This window comes from Tachypleus tridentatus, chromosome 13, assembly GCF_004210375.1.
Source record: "Tachypleus tridentatus isolate NWPU-2018 chromosome 13, ASM421037v1, whole genome shotgun sequence".
NCBI classification, from domain to species: domain Eukaryota; kingdom Metazoa; phylum Arthropoda; class Merostomata; order Xiphosura; family Limulidae; genus Tachypleus; species Tachypleus tridentatus.
This window is the reverse complement of record NC_134837.1, coordinates 214829816-214850117: the sequence shown is the minus strand read 5'-3', so window position 1 is coordinate 214850117 and position 20302 is coordinate 214829816. Positions and strand designations below refer to the sequence as shown.

Below are 20302 nucleotides of genomic sequence, written 5' to 3'. Positions count from 1 at the left end.
TGACTCAGGGCTCTGTACTGAGTCCTTCGCTGTTTGTAATTTATGTTACTGATATTGACTCTGGAATGACTAACAAAATGTTGAAGTTTGCAGATGACATGAATATTTTTGTGTTAGCTAACTGTATCAAAGATGATGCAGTCTTACAAGAAGAGTTAGATCATTTGATGTATTGGATACGTACGTGGCAGATGATGTTTAACTGTTCGATATATAAGGTGATGCATATAGTTATTTAAACCTCAAATTACTGTTACAATTTAAATGAGACTATGGTAAATACTGTGGTTCAAGAAACATGGTTTGGTATTGTGAGAAAAGTCTCTTTTAAGTCACCTAAACATTGGAATAGAGCTAGAAATAGGACTAGTATGATTCTAGGTAGCATATATACAAATATTGAATATAAAACAAGGGTCACTATTGTTTCACTGTATAGATCACTTGTAAGGTCTCATTTAGAGTGTTGTATACAGTTTTGGACTCTGTTCCTCAGGAAGGGCATTGAACAGTTGGTGAAGGTTCAGAAAAGTGTTACTACGATGGTATCTGGTGTGGTGGAATTTTCATATAAAGAGAGACTGAAATCTCTAAACTTGATTTCTCTAGAGAGGAGAAGGTTAAGGAGGAACCTGAGTGAAATGTTTAAGATTATTAAAAGTATTGATAATATAGATTCCTTAAACATTATTTGTGGTTAGAAATAAAAACAATACAAGGGGCCATAAATTCAAACTTTTTCAATGTAATGATCATTTTCAGTTCAGACAGTGTTGCTTTTCAAACAGGGTGGTTGGCTTTTGGAATGAGCTGTCTTTAAGGGTGATGGAGGGAGAACATTTATCTGAGTTTCAAAACATTATGGACAAATACATAAATAATAATGGATGGTTATAGTTGGGAGTAGGATGGGACATCCTTTATGGGCTAATAAGCTCCTTTTTGTCTTATTAATATGTTATAAAATTGTAAATTAACAAACCCATTGTTGATCTAATTTTTGCGAAAACCTAGACTTTATCTAATTATTACTATTGTGAATGTTATTCTACCCGTGTTAAATGTATGTAAACCTACTGTTTATATAATTTCTATTTGTGATTATGCATTTTAAAGACGTATTTCTGGTTTTACTCATATAATGAAACAGACCATAGAAAGCTACTTGGAAGAGCCAGTCTCTAAGTGTATGTTTGTGTGTATTCATGTTTTAGGTTAGACCTTATTTGATCTGGAAGAGAAAAATACCTTTCTGTTATCACGTGTATCACTTAATCAATATAATATTCTGTTATAGTTTATTATATTAGTTTAGTTTTAACATAACGTAATTTTGCGTTTAACGAAATATTCTCTATTAATTACTGAGAACACAGGTTAAATTATGACGTTTTTCACAAAGGGGATTTCTTCTTATCTACTCAGTTTATTTATTCGAAATATGCCAGTTATCCATTTTTACTGAGATTTTATGTGCTTTTTAATGCTTTATCGTTAACAAAAAGACGAATGAACGATATTTTGAAATAGGCTATGTACAGACGTTCACTAGTAAACAACTAGAATAAACAACAAACTGAACGACCAATCAACTGGTAGTTAGATAAATGGATGAACGAGTCAAACAACAAGAATAGTTTTATGTTACAATACCTTATAATATGTTAAAATTCAAAATAGTTCTAAATAGGTAAAGTTGAATTACGAGAGGAAAATCACTTTTTCATTCTAAGTATTCGGCAAAGTTTAATAGTTTCAGTTAGCCTGAAAAATATAGTAAATTTATTTTTAGATTCTAAAGCGATGTCATAACTTTTATATTAAGAACTAATATATCTAGAAAGATTTAGAAACGTTGTACTTGGTTTTAACGTGAATATTTTCAAGAGGAATTTTTATGTCTTTGAGTTGATTGAATGCAGATTCGACTTAGTTTTCCAGTTATAGAAAACGACTGTTATTTATTTAAGGAAGTAAACATGTTTTATTTTAATAATATGAAACAATGAAATAGAACTTTTTTAAATGAAAAAAGGTTCGTGAAAACTTTTGTAACTTAAAATATTATTTAATTTTTATAATAGGTCCAACGGGGAGATTGTTGATGACAATATCTGAATAAGTCTTGATTTTGTTCCAGTCGAAACAAAAGCCATTGAAAGTTTCAGGATCAGCAATAGGTCGTTTTATGCCATTACTCAGTAAATATACAGTATCTCCACTTCCCTTGATAAGTTCTGCACCGTTGGAAAGAGATTCACATTTACACAAGAGTTTCTCCAAGATATTTGATTGAATACATTCCCAGTTTTTGTAGAGGTTGTTGTAAGTGGGAGGATTGGGCACTCCATGCCGACACCCATCCAAAATTTGGTAAACTGATGGATTTGAAGGGTGTTTCAACAGTTTTCCTTCCAGAGACCTGTCTGTTACTAAAGAAGATAGTATTTAAAATAATATATCATCAACAAAAATTAATTAAGTATTGGTTTTATTGTAGAGATTTCCAGATTAAAAGCATTAGTAAAATATCTATGGTTTCAACAAACAAAATCAGTTGTAAACATTCACGTAAATAAACATGTTGTCAGAAGGTTTCTTTCATTACATCTTATTGAAATATGAAAATAAGATTACCTATCAAAACGATATAGGTAACATTACCTTTTTAATCTTTTATCTTCGTTATATGAACTAACTGGTTGTAGAGGTTTGGAATGTGTAAACGTTTCATACATAACGGAACTGTAAAATTTTACCAGTGTTATTACAAATGATATCTTACATTTCACGACTTATTTTTACCAATTTTTATATCAAATATTTAGCCGTGTTCACTTAACAAAAGTCAATAAACTGTGTTCCAAGCCTTACAGCTAAAGTAATATAAAACATCCCAACATTCTTCAACACTTGACAGAGGAGACACAAGCAGCATTCAAATAAGTGTAACAAGGTTACAAAACTGATTGTATGACCAACTTGCTGAAATATGAGGACGTTGTTCTCTTATTCAAGATGACTATTCACATCACAAGGCAGTAACAAATTTTTAAAGTTTTTGAACTAATGAGGAGACGAAAACATGATCATAAACATTACATGATTTTACGTGGTCTTTACAATAGCCTAAATGAACTAGTTCGTTTTAAATACATTAACACAAGTGTGTTTTAACAAAACACTATCTTGTGAATGTGTGATTAGTAAGAAAACAAATTAATAATTTATTTATGAATCACATCACTTTGTAGTTCGAGTATTAACATTAAAATCTCTCATTACTTAACAAAAAGACAAGAACAAAAAACTGTCACAACAAACAAATATGCCTTGAAAATCTGCTATATACATTACTATAAAATGTTACACACGAGTAGTTTTTGAGTCCTTACCACACGTGCAGTTATCTTTTCCTGTTACGTGTGTCACGTAGAGAAGAGCTATGGTTAACCATACTCTGAAAGTTCTCATCTTGAAAGGGTTTTCTTTTTTGTTCAGACACTTCTTATCGTACACAGAAATACAGATAAAACTGCAATTAAACAAATGGTTATAACTGTATCACAATACTGCTTCCCTACATTAATTATAAGTCAAGTACATTTTATTAATTATTTCGTGAAACATTCATTTATACCTTATACATCGAATTTAACACGTCCTCTAACTGGAGATTCACCACACTTTTAAAAGGAGGTTCTGAGGGGAAAAAAAAAAGGATGATAATTAGATTTTTTTTTAATTTCACACAAAGCTAATCGAGGGCTATCTGCTAGTCATCACCACTCACTGCCAACTCTTGGGCTACTTTTTCACTAACGTCAAATTATAACTCCCCCGCGGCTGTAATGGCAAGCATGTTTGGTGCGAACGAGATTCGAACCCGCTTCTCTCTGATTTCCAGTCGAAAGCCTTAACTTTCCTGGACATGCCGGGTCTGATAATTAAAGAGAAGTGAATGTGTTTATATATTTCAAAAGATATAATGTTTAATAATGTTTCTTCCTGTTTTCTTTATTTAATCAGAATGATACTCTGATGTTTATTCTGACTCACTGTTATATTCTGAAGTAACTTCATTGTTTGATTCACTACTGTCTCAAAGAATGATCATCTTGCGTTCCATCTTCCACATTGGATAAATAACATTTCAAACACGATTGTCTAATAATAATGTCCAACACCTCTTTTCTAGCTTTTTAAATCCTCTCCACTATTCTTGATACTAATGCACGTTTTATTACATCACTCGGTGTCAAAACATGATTGTCTGTATGCAGCCAAGCATCATAATGCTTGTATTCAGAGATACAATCTTTGAATAATTTGTTAGTGGACACATAAATAGGTTTTAACTGACCTGTAATTCCGCCAGAAATGTTGTTCCTTAACCTACTTATGATTTTATCAGAGAGATGGTCATGAAATACATCAATTACAAGCATGCTCTATTGTTTTAATAATTCACCAGACCGACGTTCCCATACCTATCCCAGCCACTCTTCCATCAGCTCTGATGTCATCTTTTTTTTTTTTTTGGCACGAACTATTACATCGTTGAAAAATTTTTTTTTGACAATGTTTTTTTTTCTGTTTAATATGACATACGGTGAGAATTTTCGTCCATCTGTAGTTACACATAGCATGACAATAACTCTTAACTCATCGTAACCAGTGGTTTTGACTGACACCTGTTTCTCTTCTTTGGTATTTACAGTATAGTTACGCGGCATTTCGAAAAGAAAACTTCCGTTTCATCTGCTTTACCGATTTAGTTTAGGAATATTGATTTCTTTGATGTAGACCAATAACATATCGTTGATATTCAGTATGTTTTGTTTTAAAAGCTGATGGCAAGTTTTGACTAATTCTTGTCCTTCGCCGTAATGATAAACCTTCTGTTTTCATAAAGTTCTTACACCAGCCACGACTAGACTTGAAAGAAATACCACTAATTCCTGAACATTCTTTTGCTTTTATCATTAAAACTTCTCTCGTAATTCTCTGAAATACGTTAAAACGGCGGCATCAATTTCAGGATGTCTTTCTTTTCTTGGGCCTGAAAATGACTTTGTACTTCTCTTGAAAGAAAACAGCTTGGTTTTCATACCATGCTAACGACATACATTTACCTCACTCACTGTATACTTTTTACCGCCTGCACAATTCCCAATTTGTTTGTCGAACAAAGTAACTTTTCTTTTTAAATTCGGCATCGTAAGTAAAATGTTTTTCCATAGATAAAAAAACGCAATAAAAATTAAAAATCAATAGAATAGTGTCTATTAGAATAGTGTCAAACAAATAGTGAGGACGGTGATATTCAACTACACCGCTAGAGGCACTGATATCGGAAACGCATCTGTTTGAACATTTTTCCGAATTTCCGAATTTACAATTAGGGTGCGTATTAAATTCGAAGTAATACGGTATTTTGATTATTACAAAAATAACAATTATTCCAAAATAAAAAAATAAAATAGTAAATTTAAATTTCCTATCGAAATACGGTTCGTTTTCAGACAATAATACTGTACATTTTCTAAAGGAATATTGACGTTTCAATGAATTTTAGAACCAAATTGATTTGGGAAGCTAATTTTATTAGATGTAATTAAACACTGCTCTTAAGCATCGTGTGTTAAAAAGTAAAAAAAAAAGAAAAACTCAACCGAGATGCTGAAGGTTAACGACTCATTACTTTTCATACAACCATTCACTGACTGAAACTGATTCTGGTGAGTTCGTTGTTTCTAATGAAACACGATTAAAACAAGGATTGGAATATTCGGAAAATACAATTTAACCTTTATTAAATTATCATTTTTTTTATTCATCAATATAGCCCGGCATGCCCAGGTAATTAGAGCGGTCTTCTCGTAATCGGAGGGTCGCTGGTTCGAGTTCCCACCACACCAAACTTATCCGTCTTCTCACCTGGGAAGGACGATATAATGTGATGGTCAATTAGTTAAAGTGTTAATACTCAAACCAACCATCCTAAAATATATTTTTATTTCAACTGTGTTTCTCGTCATCACGAATTGTACTAGCCCACGATGTGTTCATCTAGACGAGCTTTGATAAGCCTAATATCATATCCTGCAAGGTGTGCATGTATTTGTAATTGATACAACCAGCATCTGGACTTCTCACATTGTCCATTTTTTGATTAGACGTACACGAGGGCTTTATGAGACCATATTGGAAGTTAACCCATGTTTTTGTTACAATTCAAGATGAAACGTCCATAGTTATCTGTTCGAGAAATATTTTATTTGCCAGTGTACAAAAAAATTAACCTTACAACCACTAATGTTTCCCATATTTTCAGTTAACCAATATTGCTAGTTACTCTAGAGAAACCAATATTTACATGAACATCAGAAACTGCTTAACACATTCCCTGGTCCAGATATCGAGGTCAAAGGTTCTGAGCCTGCAAAGGTTGTACCGTCAAAGCTGGGCCTGGCTTGGCCAGGTGTTAAATGTGCTCGACTAGTAATCTGAAGGTTGCAGGTTCGAATCCCTGTCACACCGAACATGCTCGCCCTTTCAGCCATTACGAAGTTAAAATGTGACTGTCAATTTCATTATTCGTTTGCAAAAGAGCGGCCTAAAAGTTGGAAGTTGGTGGTGGTGAATAGCTTTATTCCCTGTAGTCTTACACTGCTAAATTAGTGACGGGTAGCTCAGATAGCCCTCGCGTAGCTTTGGGCAAAAGTAAAAAACAAACGAACAAACTATCAAGGTTTGCACTAGGAAGTTAATAATTTAAGGCTACACTGTTGCTGGCATCAGTTGATCATTGTATAGGTTTTAGTTAAGCAAAACATCAATTTCAGATTATAATATTGCGTTTTGCTAGTTTCGTCTACAGCACAAGCTTTGTCATTCATACACAATCAGAAATGACTCAGGAAGTTGTATTTTCAAAGTAGACCAAGACTAAGATACAAATAGTGTATTTGTGACGGATGAAAGTAGACTGATATAATCCGTTTCTTACCTCAAAATCTACCACAATAGTATCGTTTCAGAAATCCAGATGGTGACAAACAGTGACATTGATGGTAGTATTAAATCTCTGGACTTGTATTAAATGATCTCCAACATGAATTGTCAAAATATAAAAGTTGCGCCTCCTCCAGTTAAGCAAAAACATGACAACATATAAGAAACCCGGTTTTGATGCCCGTAGTGGGCAAAGCACAAATAGACCACTGTATAGCTTTGTGCTTAACTTGAAAAAACGAAAAGAAAACGAATTATAGGTACAGCTCAGTCCCAACCCTGTTAAAATATGACAGTTACATCTCATACTAACTACCGATATATAACTTTTGTAACCGATTATCCTAACTTCTCTTATCTGCCTTCACTGAGGTATCTCAACATTGACTTCGACAATTTATAACACTAAAATTTGGGATTATATTCTCACTTTGGGCACAATGTAGATAGTCCATTAGGTAACTTTATGGTTGAAACAGTTCCAATCAGCAAGATGAAATGTTTATGAAAAGTCACTGACATAACAGGAAGACATAAAATAAGAAATGTAAAAATCAGATACATGTCTGTAACAGTTTCAATACGCGTATACATGAAGAAGCAAAACATTGAGTTATTTATTAAACCACAAAGTGAGAATGAAGAACAAAGAACGAGCTGCACGAGCACATAATACGAAACCAATACGATTCAAAGAAAGAAAGCAACCGACAAAATGATGACCGATGGTGTGACTGAGACATCGAATAAACCCAGTCTTACAATGAAAATGGCCTCATACATCGCTTTGGAAAGTTATACAGCCTTACACTTTCTTAGACCTCCCACCATGACCTGGAACTGAAACTATATCTCTTCGTAACGCTTAATAGTGACGTGGAAGGAAAATAAGGGCAGTTCAGAAGCTTTTAGGACCTGATTTTCTTTCTATGAACAGTATTACGAAATAATCAGTGATGACGATAAAACCCACTTGTAGAGAAATATATATATATAGAAACGGCTAGTGTGGGTTGAGAAAATTTTTATGTGGAGGAGCGAACACAAACAAACGCAAATTTAAAATAGCCTTACCTATACAACAACCGGAGACCAAAATAAACCAATACAAAGAAACACCTTTATACCAATATTAATAAATATAATCAAACATTTAAGCACGCCCTCTACATTCTTACACTCAATTACATAACCATCTTCAAACATATGGTCAGCTATCAGTTAGTTACCTCTTTCACCTTTGTGAACCTGACGATGACCGAAGAAGGTCGAAACATTGTTCGCTCCTCTGCATAAAAAAATTCTCAGTCCAAACCAGCCGTTTTTACATATATAAGTATCACGAAATGAAAGAAACGGCACACTCTTGCATAAAATAGTTGGTCCCACAATGACTTTTGTAACCTCGTTACACTCTCTTGACTGTTACTGGTATCTCCACTCGTGATCAAGTGTAGGGAACTGTTGTAACACTTATGACACAATTTGTTGATTTAACCGATTCGTTCACCAGTACAATTCGGTAGTATTTACCTTAAACATAGTTGGCTAAATATTTCTTTTCCAAGTGAATAGAGAGAACGTTTAATAACTCAAATGACTCATAATTTATATATGAAATGTATGGTATATTTTGTAATAATACTGGTAACAAAGATTAGTGCTTTAAGAAACGTTTATTTATTCCAAACCTTCCTAATTAGTATTGAAGGTAAAATATTAAAAATAATTATACCTGCGTTGTTCTGAAACTTGATCTTATTTCTTAGATTTTATTTAGATGCAGTGAAAGAAACCTTCTGACATCATGTTTATATCTATTTACAACTGATCTTATTTACTGAAACCGTAGATATTTTACTAATGATTTTGATCTGGGAATACCTACATAAAATATTTTCTAATTAATCATATATCATAATTCGTAGTTTTTACGCCTTCTTCTGTCACTAGAGACAAGCCTAGAGATGAAACCCAGAAGAAACATCCTGGAAATCTAGCAGTTTAACAAATCTCAAATGGGTGTTGGTGTTGGGTGCCTTTTCCTCCCACTTAGAGCAACCTTTACTAAACCTAGAAGTACATATTTTATTGGAACGCCTGCGCAAATGTGATCGACTTTCCAAAGGTGCAGAACTTATCAAGGAAAGTGGACCAGCTGTATATTTACTGGTTAATAGAGTCAGAAGGCATATTTCTAACCCTGAAACCTTCAACTACTGTTTAGGCTAGAAATTGCAAAATGTAATCATGCTATTATACAACAACTGTATGAAATACGCATCTGTCTAACTTCAGAACAAAATTTTCCAAGAATGATGGTGAGTTTTCCGACGTGCTTGTAAATTAGCCCTAAGTAATTGAATGAGTGTGTTTTTATTGTGCTGCAAATAATTATCGTCTACAAAGTTATACTACGACGTTACGCCTACATGACATACAGTTTCTTTTCTTTATAATCAACAACCTTATCATCAACAGGGAGGTAGTTTTACACATGAGATGTTGTAGGTTTGAATTCTCGCATCTACTCTTAACTTTAAGTGAGACTTGTGCTTTATTTTTCTTGTGAGTGAATAGACTTTGGATCTAATAGGCGGAGTATCTTAACCAGATTTGGTTCTAAAATTCTTAAAAGTTTCGAAATCTTTTTCTAAATATACTGTAATGGTATCTGAGAGGGAAATTGTAATTCACAGAGAAATTTAAATTTACTGATTTTGTTTGTTTTAGAACTGCATTTTTTAGAGAAAAATGTAAATCACAGTCCCTTGAAAATACCATTACAATGCTAATGCATTATGAGTCTTCAAATTGAAGACACGTTTAAATAATATTGTGGTATATGTAAAATTTTGTTTTATCTTTTTTGTATAAGATAACAGTCTGAAATATAAGAGAAAAAGAAAATTCCTTCACGATGGGAACTGTCTATGTTTGTTTAACCCTTGCTCTTCTCTATCTTACCCACATTACAGAGGAAAGTAAAAACTGATGTGGTGAAACACTTTTCGTTTTGACACTAAATTATATGACGAAATTAGTAAAATAATGTATTTTATTCCGCAACAGCTACAAATAAAGTGTTAAACAGATATTAAGAACCTATACATCTTCCGATAAAATATTGTTCTTGTCTTTATGTAAAATAATTAGTCAGTTTAATATAAGTACTTGTAAAGAAAGGTTATATCAGTTTGTTATGAATTGTTTTTCTTACTATTTCCATATTTACACGATGGTCAATGTATCTAAAACCAAGTGGTCCCATTATATTTTTTCAAAGTCCATGTAAAATCATTTTATGTTTCATGATCATGTTTTGTGACTGCTCATCAATTTGACAGTTTTTAAAACGTATTACTGCAGTTTCCTGTGAACAGTGTTCCCTAATGAAAGAAACAACGTTTTATTGTATAAAAGAGTGAGCTAAACAATCAGTTTTGTAACCTTGTTATTCTTATTTAATGCTAGTGATGTCTTCACTGGTGATCAAGTGTTGAGGAAGGTTCAAATATGACATTATATCAAGTTAAATGTAAGGCTTGGAACACAGTGGTGAATAATATGAAATGTTTAATATCTCAAATACAAGACAGTTTTTTTCAATGTAATTTTTTTAATAAAACTGGTGACACATTTTCCAGTTCGACACATAAAAAAGAACAACTTTTATAGTTTTAAACTCTTACAACTATTTTCGTCCAATGAAAATAAAACACTGAAACTTATTTCTCACTTTTTGAAAACCATATTCATAAGCACGTATTATCTAAGAATGAAAACATATTTCAAAAATAAATGATTTTAGTCAAAAATATTTGTATAAAACCATTATGTATTTAAATTATCTTTTCTTTAACCCCTCGTTTTTACACAAAGAGAAACATGTCTCCAAATGGAAAGCTTATAACACACCGTAACGAAACTAAGGTGTACCTGATCGTGGATGGATGTCTACACTTTGTATTTGACTCTTCTACCTATAATAACCTTTTTAGAAGAGAGAACTGTATTCAAACAGATAATAATGATATGTTGAACAAATTGTGTAGATGTTCTGAGCTCTCTCGACGAGCAGAACTTGTAAAGGGAAAGAAAGCCATAGTATATCTGCTGAGTAATGGAGTCAGAAGGTCTATTGCTAACACTAAACTTTCTTCCATTTCTGTTTCAACGTAAATAAAATCAAGATGTATCCAGATACTGTGATCCGCAGTATTCTCACGGAACATTTTATAAGAAGCAAATAAAGTTTGAGCAGTAAAGGTTTTCTTTAATTTTTTATTATCACAAATTAATTATATTTCAGTTTTGATCCTTATTCTCGAATAAAATGTCTTCATTTCTGTCCATAAATTACATTTTTCGTTTGTAATTGAAAATGTTATAGAGCTTCAGTGAGTGATAACTTGTACCACCGTGTAACACTGCAACAATGCAAAACAGTCATAAAAGTGTAACAGATTAAAAGCTAAACTAAGACAAATAAAAAACACATAAGGCTTCAGTGAGTGAAACTGTGTCTCGGTTGGACTAACGCGACCCTCAGAATACGAGTTGAGCGCCCGAATCACCTATCCATACCGGGTCTAGAGATGGCTTGAAGGGCAATCAAGAAACTTGATTGATAAATGTACAACGTTCGGGGTTTGTGGTTAAATATATACATATAATAATTATAATATTCGATACATAAATTATATAGACATAAATAATAACCATGTAAAGGTGTAGTGCCGCTGGTTGCCTGCAATGTGGTCGGTGGTTCGAAAGTAGGGATGGTATCACTCCGCCAAATCTGTACACTGATAAGGTGCTGCTGATGGCGTCAGTTACAAGACAGAAGTGACCTGAACTTGTATAGTGTTAAACCATTTTAACTGGTTGATCACAGTCATTTATTGCCATCTTTAGAGCAGGATACGAGCTGGTATGCAATTTTATTTTTATATAAGATTAGTTGTAAACGGATATAAATATGGGGTTATAAGGTTTCTTTAACTACATCTACTTAAAATCTTGAAAAAGAAGATATAGTTTTAGGACAATACAGGCACTTTATTCTTTTAAACTTCATTAGACTATTTTAATGGTTTTGAAGGTTTGATATACAAACGCATCTTAAAGTACTGAACTATAAAATTTGTTGCCAATGTTGATCAAAATTATATATAATGTTTTACAAAATTTGAGATATTATATATTTCATCTTGTGCACAATGTAACTACCTACAGTCAGTGTAAATGCTATAGATTAGTGCTAACAGAGAAGCAAGATAAATCAATAACCTGTGTTCCAAACTTTACAATTAAACTGATATTATATTTCAAAACTGAATCACTAGTGGAAATACCAGAGGCAGTCAAATGACTGGAACAAGGTTACAAAACTGATTGTGCGGCCAACTATTTCTTACCAGAAAGTGTTGCTTGTTTTCACCAGGAAACACAACGTACAGGAATCACTTGTTTAAATATATTAACACTGGTGTATGTGAAGAAAAACCACAATCATGTGAAGGTTGGTGTGCTTAATAAGAAAAACAAACGAATAATTTATTAAAAATCATATCTGTTTACAATTCAAGTATTCACATTAAAACTACTTAACAAAAGGAGTTGTTGCTTGTTGTAAAGCACAAGGACTATTTGTGCGCTTCACACCACGGGTATGGATATCCGATTTCTAGCAGTAAAAATCCGTCAACTGTACCATTGAAGGGTGGGCAACGAAATATCTTTAGTTTGGTTTGAATTTCGCTCAAAGCTACACGAGGGCTATCTGTGCTAGCCGTCCTTAAATTAGCAGTGTAAGACTAGAGGGAAGGCAACTAGTCATCACCACACACCGCTAGCTCTTGGGCTACTCTTTCACTAACGAAGAGTGGGATTGATCGTTACATACAACGTCCCCACGACGAGCATGTTTGGTATGACAGGGATTCGAACCCGCGACACTCGGATTACGAGTCGAGTGTCTGAACCACCTGGCCATGCCAGGCCAATATCTTTAGTAAGTTGTTACAAAAGGAAATGATTCAGTGTTTTACCACATATATAGTCACCTTATCTTGTATTGTGTATAAGGTAGAAAAGAAAGAGAGTTAACCAGATATTAACAGTTCTCATCTTGAATGAATTTTTTTTTTATTTTAGTTCTTCTCGATTTCTGAAGAAAAGTAAAACAAAATGTTACTTAAATAAGTTTAGTCTTCGATTAGAAAGATTCTAAAACTGTTTTCCACGTGATTCACAATACATTTTTACTGGATTCTCTGGCATAATATTCAAGGTAAGTTTTTTTATTAAGAAAATATTGGATATCTAAAAATAACACCATAAATTTATTTTTTTTAGAATTACAGGACATTATCGTGCACTAATAACTGTATTTTTTTAGTTAAAACCTCAAACTTTTCAGATCTTTTACAAGTAACAAAACGTTAATAGAATACCTTGACTAAGACTTAACCTCTTTCACAAACATCGCGTGTTGAAAACGACAGATAATTAACCACAATGAAGGTAAATAGCCCTTGCAAGTGCTCTGACCACAACGTTTCCTTGTAAAGCTACCACAGTTGTCTGCTGGGGGTAAGATTGTTGCTTCTGACGAAACAGATTTAAAACAAATAAATATTATCTCGTAAAGGTATAGTTAAAACTTCCATAAGTTGTTTAGTATCAACATGAAAAATACATAGAGTGTAGCCTAAAGTAAGAAGTTAAGAAACTATTATATTTTCTCTCCTCCTTTGAATAAAAATCAAAGTATTACTAAACTTACGTAACAGTCTGCAACAGTATACGTTTTATGTATAACCACACTATTTCACTTCCGAAAGACACATTTGCTATCTGAGGAAACCATGCCCAACACTGGGTTAAATGTAACTAGGATTCCAGAAAATATGTTCATAAATAAGTTATGGAAGTTGATACAATAGTGTCATTAAAACTTTCTTACGTGTATATTTATAAAACAGCCTACGATGTGAAGGTGAAAATTTTAAGTTTTCTTTCTTCTTTTCGAATAATACAAATTATTATTAAACTTTTCCAGCCCTCCAGTGGTACAGCGGTATGTTTGTGTATTTGCAACAATAGAAACCAGGTTTCGATATCTGTAGTGAGCTGATAGCTCATTGTACAGCTTTGTGCCTAACTGTAAGCAACCAAACTCTTCCAATCACTTTGAAGCATTTCATTATTAAGATACAAGAACTAGCTTAGAGCTTGCTTAGTTTTTTTTTCTAAAGATAGTTCACCTAGTTCAATAATATAAATGACCTTTCACGTAATCTCGCTAGCAGAGAAGTGCTTAAAAATAATCTTCACATCTGACCCGCGTCAAACAAGACATGACGATACAGTTTTTATAAGCCTCATGATATGGCTTACAGCATTCAACTCAGAATCTGGTAATTTCGAATCCCCATTCCACGAAATATGCTGGCCATTTCAGCTATGGTGAAATTATAAAACGAGGGTCAATTCCGCAATTCTTTGGCAAAAGAGTAGTCAAAGAGTTGGTGGTGGGTGGTGTTGACTAGTTGCCTGTGGACTGTTAGCGCAGATATCCCTGGAGTAACTTTGGACATATCCAAAACAAACCGAACCACATACTAGAAATTGATGTCACATATACGGGTCGATTAGGATTCACACATTTAAAATTATGCCTTATGTAGATACATTCTAGTACGGTAATTGCTAAGTCACAACAAACCCTGAATATGTAGACAAACAATAAAATACAAAAACACTTCTACCCCACTAACAAATACAATTCAAAGCAGAGTAACAGAATGTTCAACATACCAACTATATACACGGCTACTACAAATTGTTTTAATATCACCTTTTTAATATAGTTAGTGAAATACCTTAAGTAATAATAATAATATGTTTAATAACTTAATTTTATAGAGTGAATCCTATCTCTGTGATAAATATAAGATCCACAAAAGTTACGATTTTTACAAATTTATTCACATTCTTGACTCATAATTTTATTCACATTAAAGAACATGGCTAACAACTAAAGGAGTAAACTTTATGAATACATAGGAACATGTGACCATCATGATAACAAAAATTGAACAAATATTTAAATATCAAATAGAATAATCAGAAAGGTAGGTGGACTGCCCTTTTACACAAGAGAATATTATTTCCTTCATCAGTGGCTACATAATGTTCAGAGTAACACATGCGTAAACTTGACTATTGATTAAATTAACAGAATTCACGAACATCAGATTCAATAGGATTTTACCTACTTTTAAGGGATTCACTTTGTTGAAAATGTTGTAGAATTAGTGTATGTAAGTTTATCACAGTTTAGGTGTGTTATACTTGTTGAGAAGGTAAGCTTAGGATTCAAGTAGAGAAGGTAACAGTTTAAGTTTTCACATTTCAGATTAAGAACAATAACTGGACAGGAAGCTAGAAACCAGAGAACACACTAAAAGAAATGTATATTATATATATGTATAGTTAACTTAATTTTTATTTCTTAAAAAATGGTTTACCTAACGAAATTCTTCACATACACTGGTGTAAAAAGGAAAAATATCTTACCACATTTACAGTTACGTGGTAACGTAATGAACAACAACAGCAACGAAAACAACAATCGAAAGGAGAAAGAAGATGAACCGGGTATACACATATGTACAATATTATACAGTTCACTTCCGAGAAGAACATAAATTATCTCAAGGAAACAGACCCATGCTTGGAGAAATGCAAGCAGGATGTTAGAAAATAATGTTTGAAGAACTTTTGAGAATATTTCTCGAAGTCGATTCAAGTGTTCAAAAAAAGTTATCTTGTTTTACAAAAATAATTAGAAAAACAAAACTTCTTACAATGAAATTTAGAAAACGTTTATTTTGTTTTGTTTTTCTTTCTGTTAGTGCGCGTTTCTAAAATTGGTTTTACAATTTCATCTTAGACACGTTATACTATTATATTAAATCACAAAAAAACAATGTTTCTTAGCACAATAAAACATAAAATTTTATTAGATATTTCAGTCATCTAGTTTCAGAAACACAATTCCCATTATCAGGCCTAGTGACTACAATATTGGCTAAGGTGACACTGCACTAACTGCATCTCTAATGATGCCAGTTTTGTTGTTTGTTCGTTTTTAACAGCAAATCACATCAGACTGTCTCCTGTGACGAACGATGAGAATCGACTTACTCTGACTTACTGTTGTAAATCTGTAAATTTACCGCTCTCTCTTCAACAATTCTAAAAACCGTCACTAAAAATAAACATTAATTTCCTGTAACGATGTTCTAACCACAAGTTTAGTTGGATTTATTTTTCAAAGTAATTTTTGTTGTTTTGAATCCAGCTGTTAACATTTGTTTTATTCTTTAATCTGGGTCAGTGAATAAAATATCCAAAACATAGTAGTTCTTGTTACGTAATGAAACTTCTCAGTATATAAACTACGAATCGAGATTTCTAGTAATGCAATGATACACATTGTCGCTCACTGAAGCTATACATTGTTTCCAGGTGACTTTAATGTAGCTTTCAATTGTTTTTTTTTGCCTCTCTTCGTGGTCAACAACCTGTGCTGAATGGATAACAGCATCACGTTATGTACTGAATGGCTAACAGCACTAAGTGTCTGTATTCACTCATTAACAAAGTCACCTGTTTTTGTTGAATAAGTTATGAGGTTACATGCTGTGTTATATGGTTAACGGGAGTAACTTGAAAATGTTCTCTTTGAATGATAAGTAAATAATATTCGTCAGTATTAACATTTATTGTATTCTCTGAATCCTGAGGTTTTTGAACGCCATTATATAAGAAACGACTAAGTTCAATATTTATTAGATATTGTTAAACTGGTATAAAATATTCTATTCGCCGTTAGATTTTCAATGATAACTGTATAAGATTTTGATGGTTTGTTTTCTTATTGCAAAGCCACGTGGGTTTATCTAATGAGTCCACCGAGGGAATCGAACCCTTGATTTTAGCGCTGTAAATCCTTTGAATTATCGCCCAATCAGCGGGGTACATATAAGATACAAGATATACATATAAGATTGTCAAAAAAAACCATTTTACTGATATCCCTGCCAACTGCAATATGAGGTACACGCTATGAAACTAAAGTTATTTATGGATTCTTTGTTCACAAGTTTTGTATAACAATATCCAAATTTACAAATTATCGTAGATGTAGAGTGTTGTAGTAAATAGCTTGAATTGTGTGTTTTTTTTTACTAAAAATGTTCTAATTTGTGTAAAATTTAATATAAGCCTCGACAATTCTGAAAGCATATAAATTTCATTCGGTCTATAATTGTAAACTGGCAAATCAAAAAGTTAACTTATTAAACTTTGTAACATGATATCTTGGACATTTTTAGTGAAGCTTGTTTGTTTTCTAATCATGCACAAAGCAACACAAAAGATTTCTAACAGTATAACTCATCAGACATTTTTTTATTAATCTGCCCTCATAGAGGGGATATAAACATAAATACATCGTATTCTTACAACAGAATATGTTAATAATATTACATAACAAAATAATATATATATATACAAAACTAATTACAAGATTCCTATTATAATACACTGCCTATAAGAATAGAAATGAGAAATGACAAATAACAAGTCATTAAACACTCGTATAAAACTTAACTAACTTCTCACACAGCAAATATCCCTGTAGACCCTCACTCATCAACTAATAAAACAGTAAACACTCACATAAAATATTACTGTAACTTCTCACACTTCAACATGATGGGGTCAGAGATAACAGGATGAAATCAAATTATGCCCACGCTTTATATTCATCTTGAATTTTGCCTCACATGTGTTATTAGCACGAGGCCGGCGAGCACTATAAGCTAGATAAAAGTGTTTGTTAATATCCTTCATCTTCACGTACCACTACCAAATATCCTGAAAATAAAAAGTCCAACCTGGACTTTGCTATAATAAAAGAGGAACGGCTTCAACATAATTAAAATCCCTCAACAATCGATTATTAAAATACCAAAACCCAGGATCACAAGAACACTATAAAATTGAAAAGAAACCTTCAAGAGAACATAATCTGCCTAAGGAAACCAAAACCAGTCTTGTGGGGTAGAGACGCCAAACTTAACCATGTTCAACAATGAAAAAACAGAAGGACAGCCTGTCCTTCTGTTTTCTCTCCCAACGAAATGAACATCGTACAAACTTCTAACGATGATTGAAGAAGGTCGGAAGCTCCTTCGCTCCTCTACATAAAGCTTTCTCTACTCACACCAGCCATTTCTACATGTATTCTCTAGAAAGCTTTCTCTACTCACACCAGCCATTTCTACATGTATTCTCTAGAAAGCTTTCTCTACTCACACCAGCCATTTCTACATGTATTCTCTAGAAAGCTTTCTCTATTCACACCAGCCATTTCTACATGTATATTTTTCTCTAGAAAGCTTTCTCTACTCACACCAGCCATTTCTACATGTATATTTTTCTCTACATAAAGCTTTCTCTACTCACACCAGCCATTTCTACATGTATATTTTTCTCTAGAAAGCTTTCTCTACTCACACCAGCCATTTCTACATGTATATTTTTCTCTAGAAAGCTTTCTCTACTCACACCAGCCATTTCTACATGTATATTTTTCTCTACATAAAGCTTTCTCTACTCACACCAGCCATTTCTACATGTATATTTTTCTCTAGAAAGCTTTCTCTACTCACACCAGCCATTTCTACATGTATATTTTTCTCTAGAAAGCTTTCTCTACTCACACCAGCCATTTCTACATGTATATTTTTTCTCTACATAAAGCTTTCTCTAATTCATTAACCAGCCATTTCTACATGTATATTTTTTCTCTAGAAAGCTTTCTCTCTACTTCACACCAGCCATTTCTACATGTATATTTTTCTCTACATAAAGCTTTCTCTAACTCACACCAGCCATTTCTACATGTATATTTTTCTCTAGAAAGCTTTCTCTACTCTCACACCAGCCATTTCTACATGTATATTTTTCTCTAGAAAGCTTTCTCTACTCACACCAGCCATTTCTACATGTATATTTTTTCTCTACATAAAGCTTTCTCTCATCACACCAGCCATTTCTTTACATGTATATTTTTTCTCTACATAAAGCTTTCTCTCATTCACACCAGCCATTTCTACATGTATATTTTTCTCTAGAAAGCTTTCTCTACTCACACCTCAGCCATTTCTACATGTATATTTTTTCTCTAGAAAGCTTTCTCTCTCACACCAGCCATTTCAACATGTATATTTTTTCTCTAGAAAGCTTTCTCTCTCACACCAGCCATTTCTACATGTATATTTTTTCTCTAGAAAGCTTTCTCTCTCACACCAGCCATTTTCTACATGTATATTTTTCTCTAGAAAGCTTTCTCTATTCATTAACCAGCCATTTCTACATGTATATTTTTCTCTAGAAAGTTTTCTCTACTCATTAACCAGCCATTTCTACATGTATATTTTTCTCTACATAAAGCTTTCTCTAATTCACACCAGCCATTTCTACATGTATATTTTCTCTAGAAAGCTTTCTCTACTCCACACCAGCCATTTCTACATGTATGTATTTTTTCTCTAGAAAGCTTTCTCTAATTCACACCAGCCATTTCTACATGTATATTTTTCTCTCTACATAAAGCTTTCTCTACTCATACCAGCCATTTCTACATTGTATATTTTTCTCTACATAAAGCTTTCTCTCTACTCACACCAGCCATGTCTATATTGTATGTATTTTTCTCTAGAAAGCTTTCTCTACTCACACCGATGTTTCTTATTGTATATTTTTCTCTAGAAAGTTTTCTCTACTCACACCAGCCATTTCAACATGTATATTTTCTCTAGAAAGCTTTCTCTCACTCACACCAGCCATTTCTATTATTGTATATTTTTTCTCTACATAAAGCTTTCTCTACTCATTAACCAGCCATTTCTACATGTATATTTTTCTCTACATAAAGCTTTCTCTAATTCACACCAGCCATTTCTACATGTATATTTTTTCTCTACATAAAGCTTTCTCTATCTCACACCAGCTTCATTTTATATGTATATTTTTTCTCTACATAAAGCTTTCTCTAATCATCACACCAGCCATTTCTACATGTATATTTTTCTCTAGAAAGCTTTTCTCTCATTCACACCAGCCATTTCTACATGTATATTTTTCTCTAGAAAGCTTTCTCTCACTCACAACCAGCCATTTCTATTATGTATATTTTTCTCTA

At 32.8% G+C, this 20302-nt stretch overlaps 1 protein-coding gene across 3 annotated transcripts; it reads right to left on the bottom strand.

Annotated features, from left to right (window-relative positions):
- Positions 1-1960: 1960 nt before the first annotated feature.
- LOC143240398 (uncharacterized) lies at positions 1961-15737 on the bottom strand. Of its 3 annotated transcripts, XM_076482748.1 has the most exons (4): positions 15604-15664; positions 13476-13629; positions 3396-3535; positions 1961-2432 (listed from the first exon to the last, which is right to left on the bottom strand). In XM_076482748.1, the coding sequence occupies exons 3-4, from the start codon at positions 3472-3474 to the stop codon at positions 2065-2067; spliced, it is 447 nt and encodes a 148-aa protein (XP_076338863.1). In that variant the 5' UTR covers positions 3475-3535; positions 13476-13629; positions 15604-15664; the 3' UTR covers positions 1961-2064. The 3 variants fall into 3 exon arrangements, with proteins under 3 accessions (XP_076338863.1, XP_076338862.1, XP_076338861.1); XM_076482747.1 differs by lacking the exon at positions 13476-13629 and having other exon boundaries at positions 15604-15737; XM_076482746.1 differs by lacking the exon at positions 13476-13629 and having other exon boundaries at positions 15555-15709.
- Positions 15738-20302: the final 4565 nt, after the last annotated feature.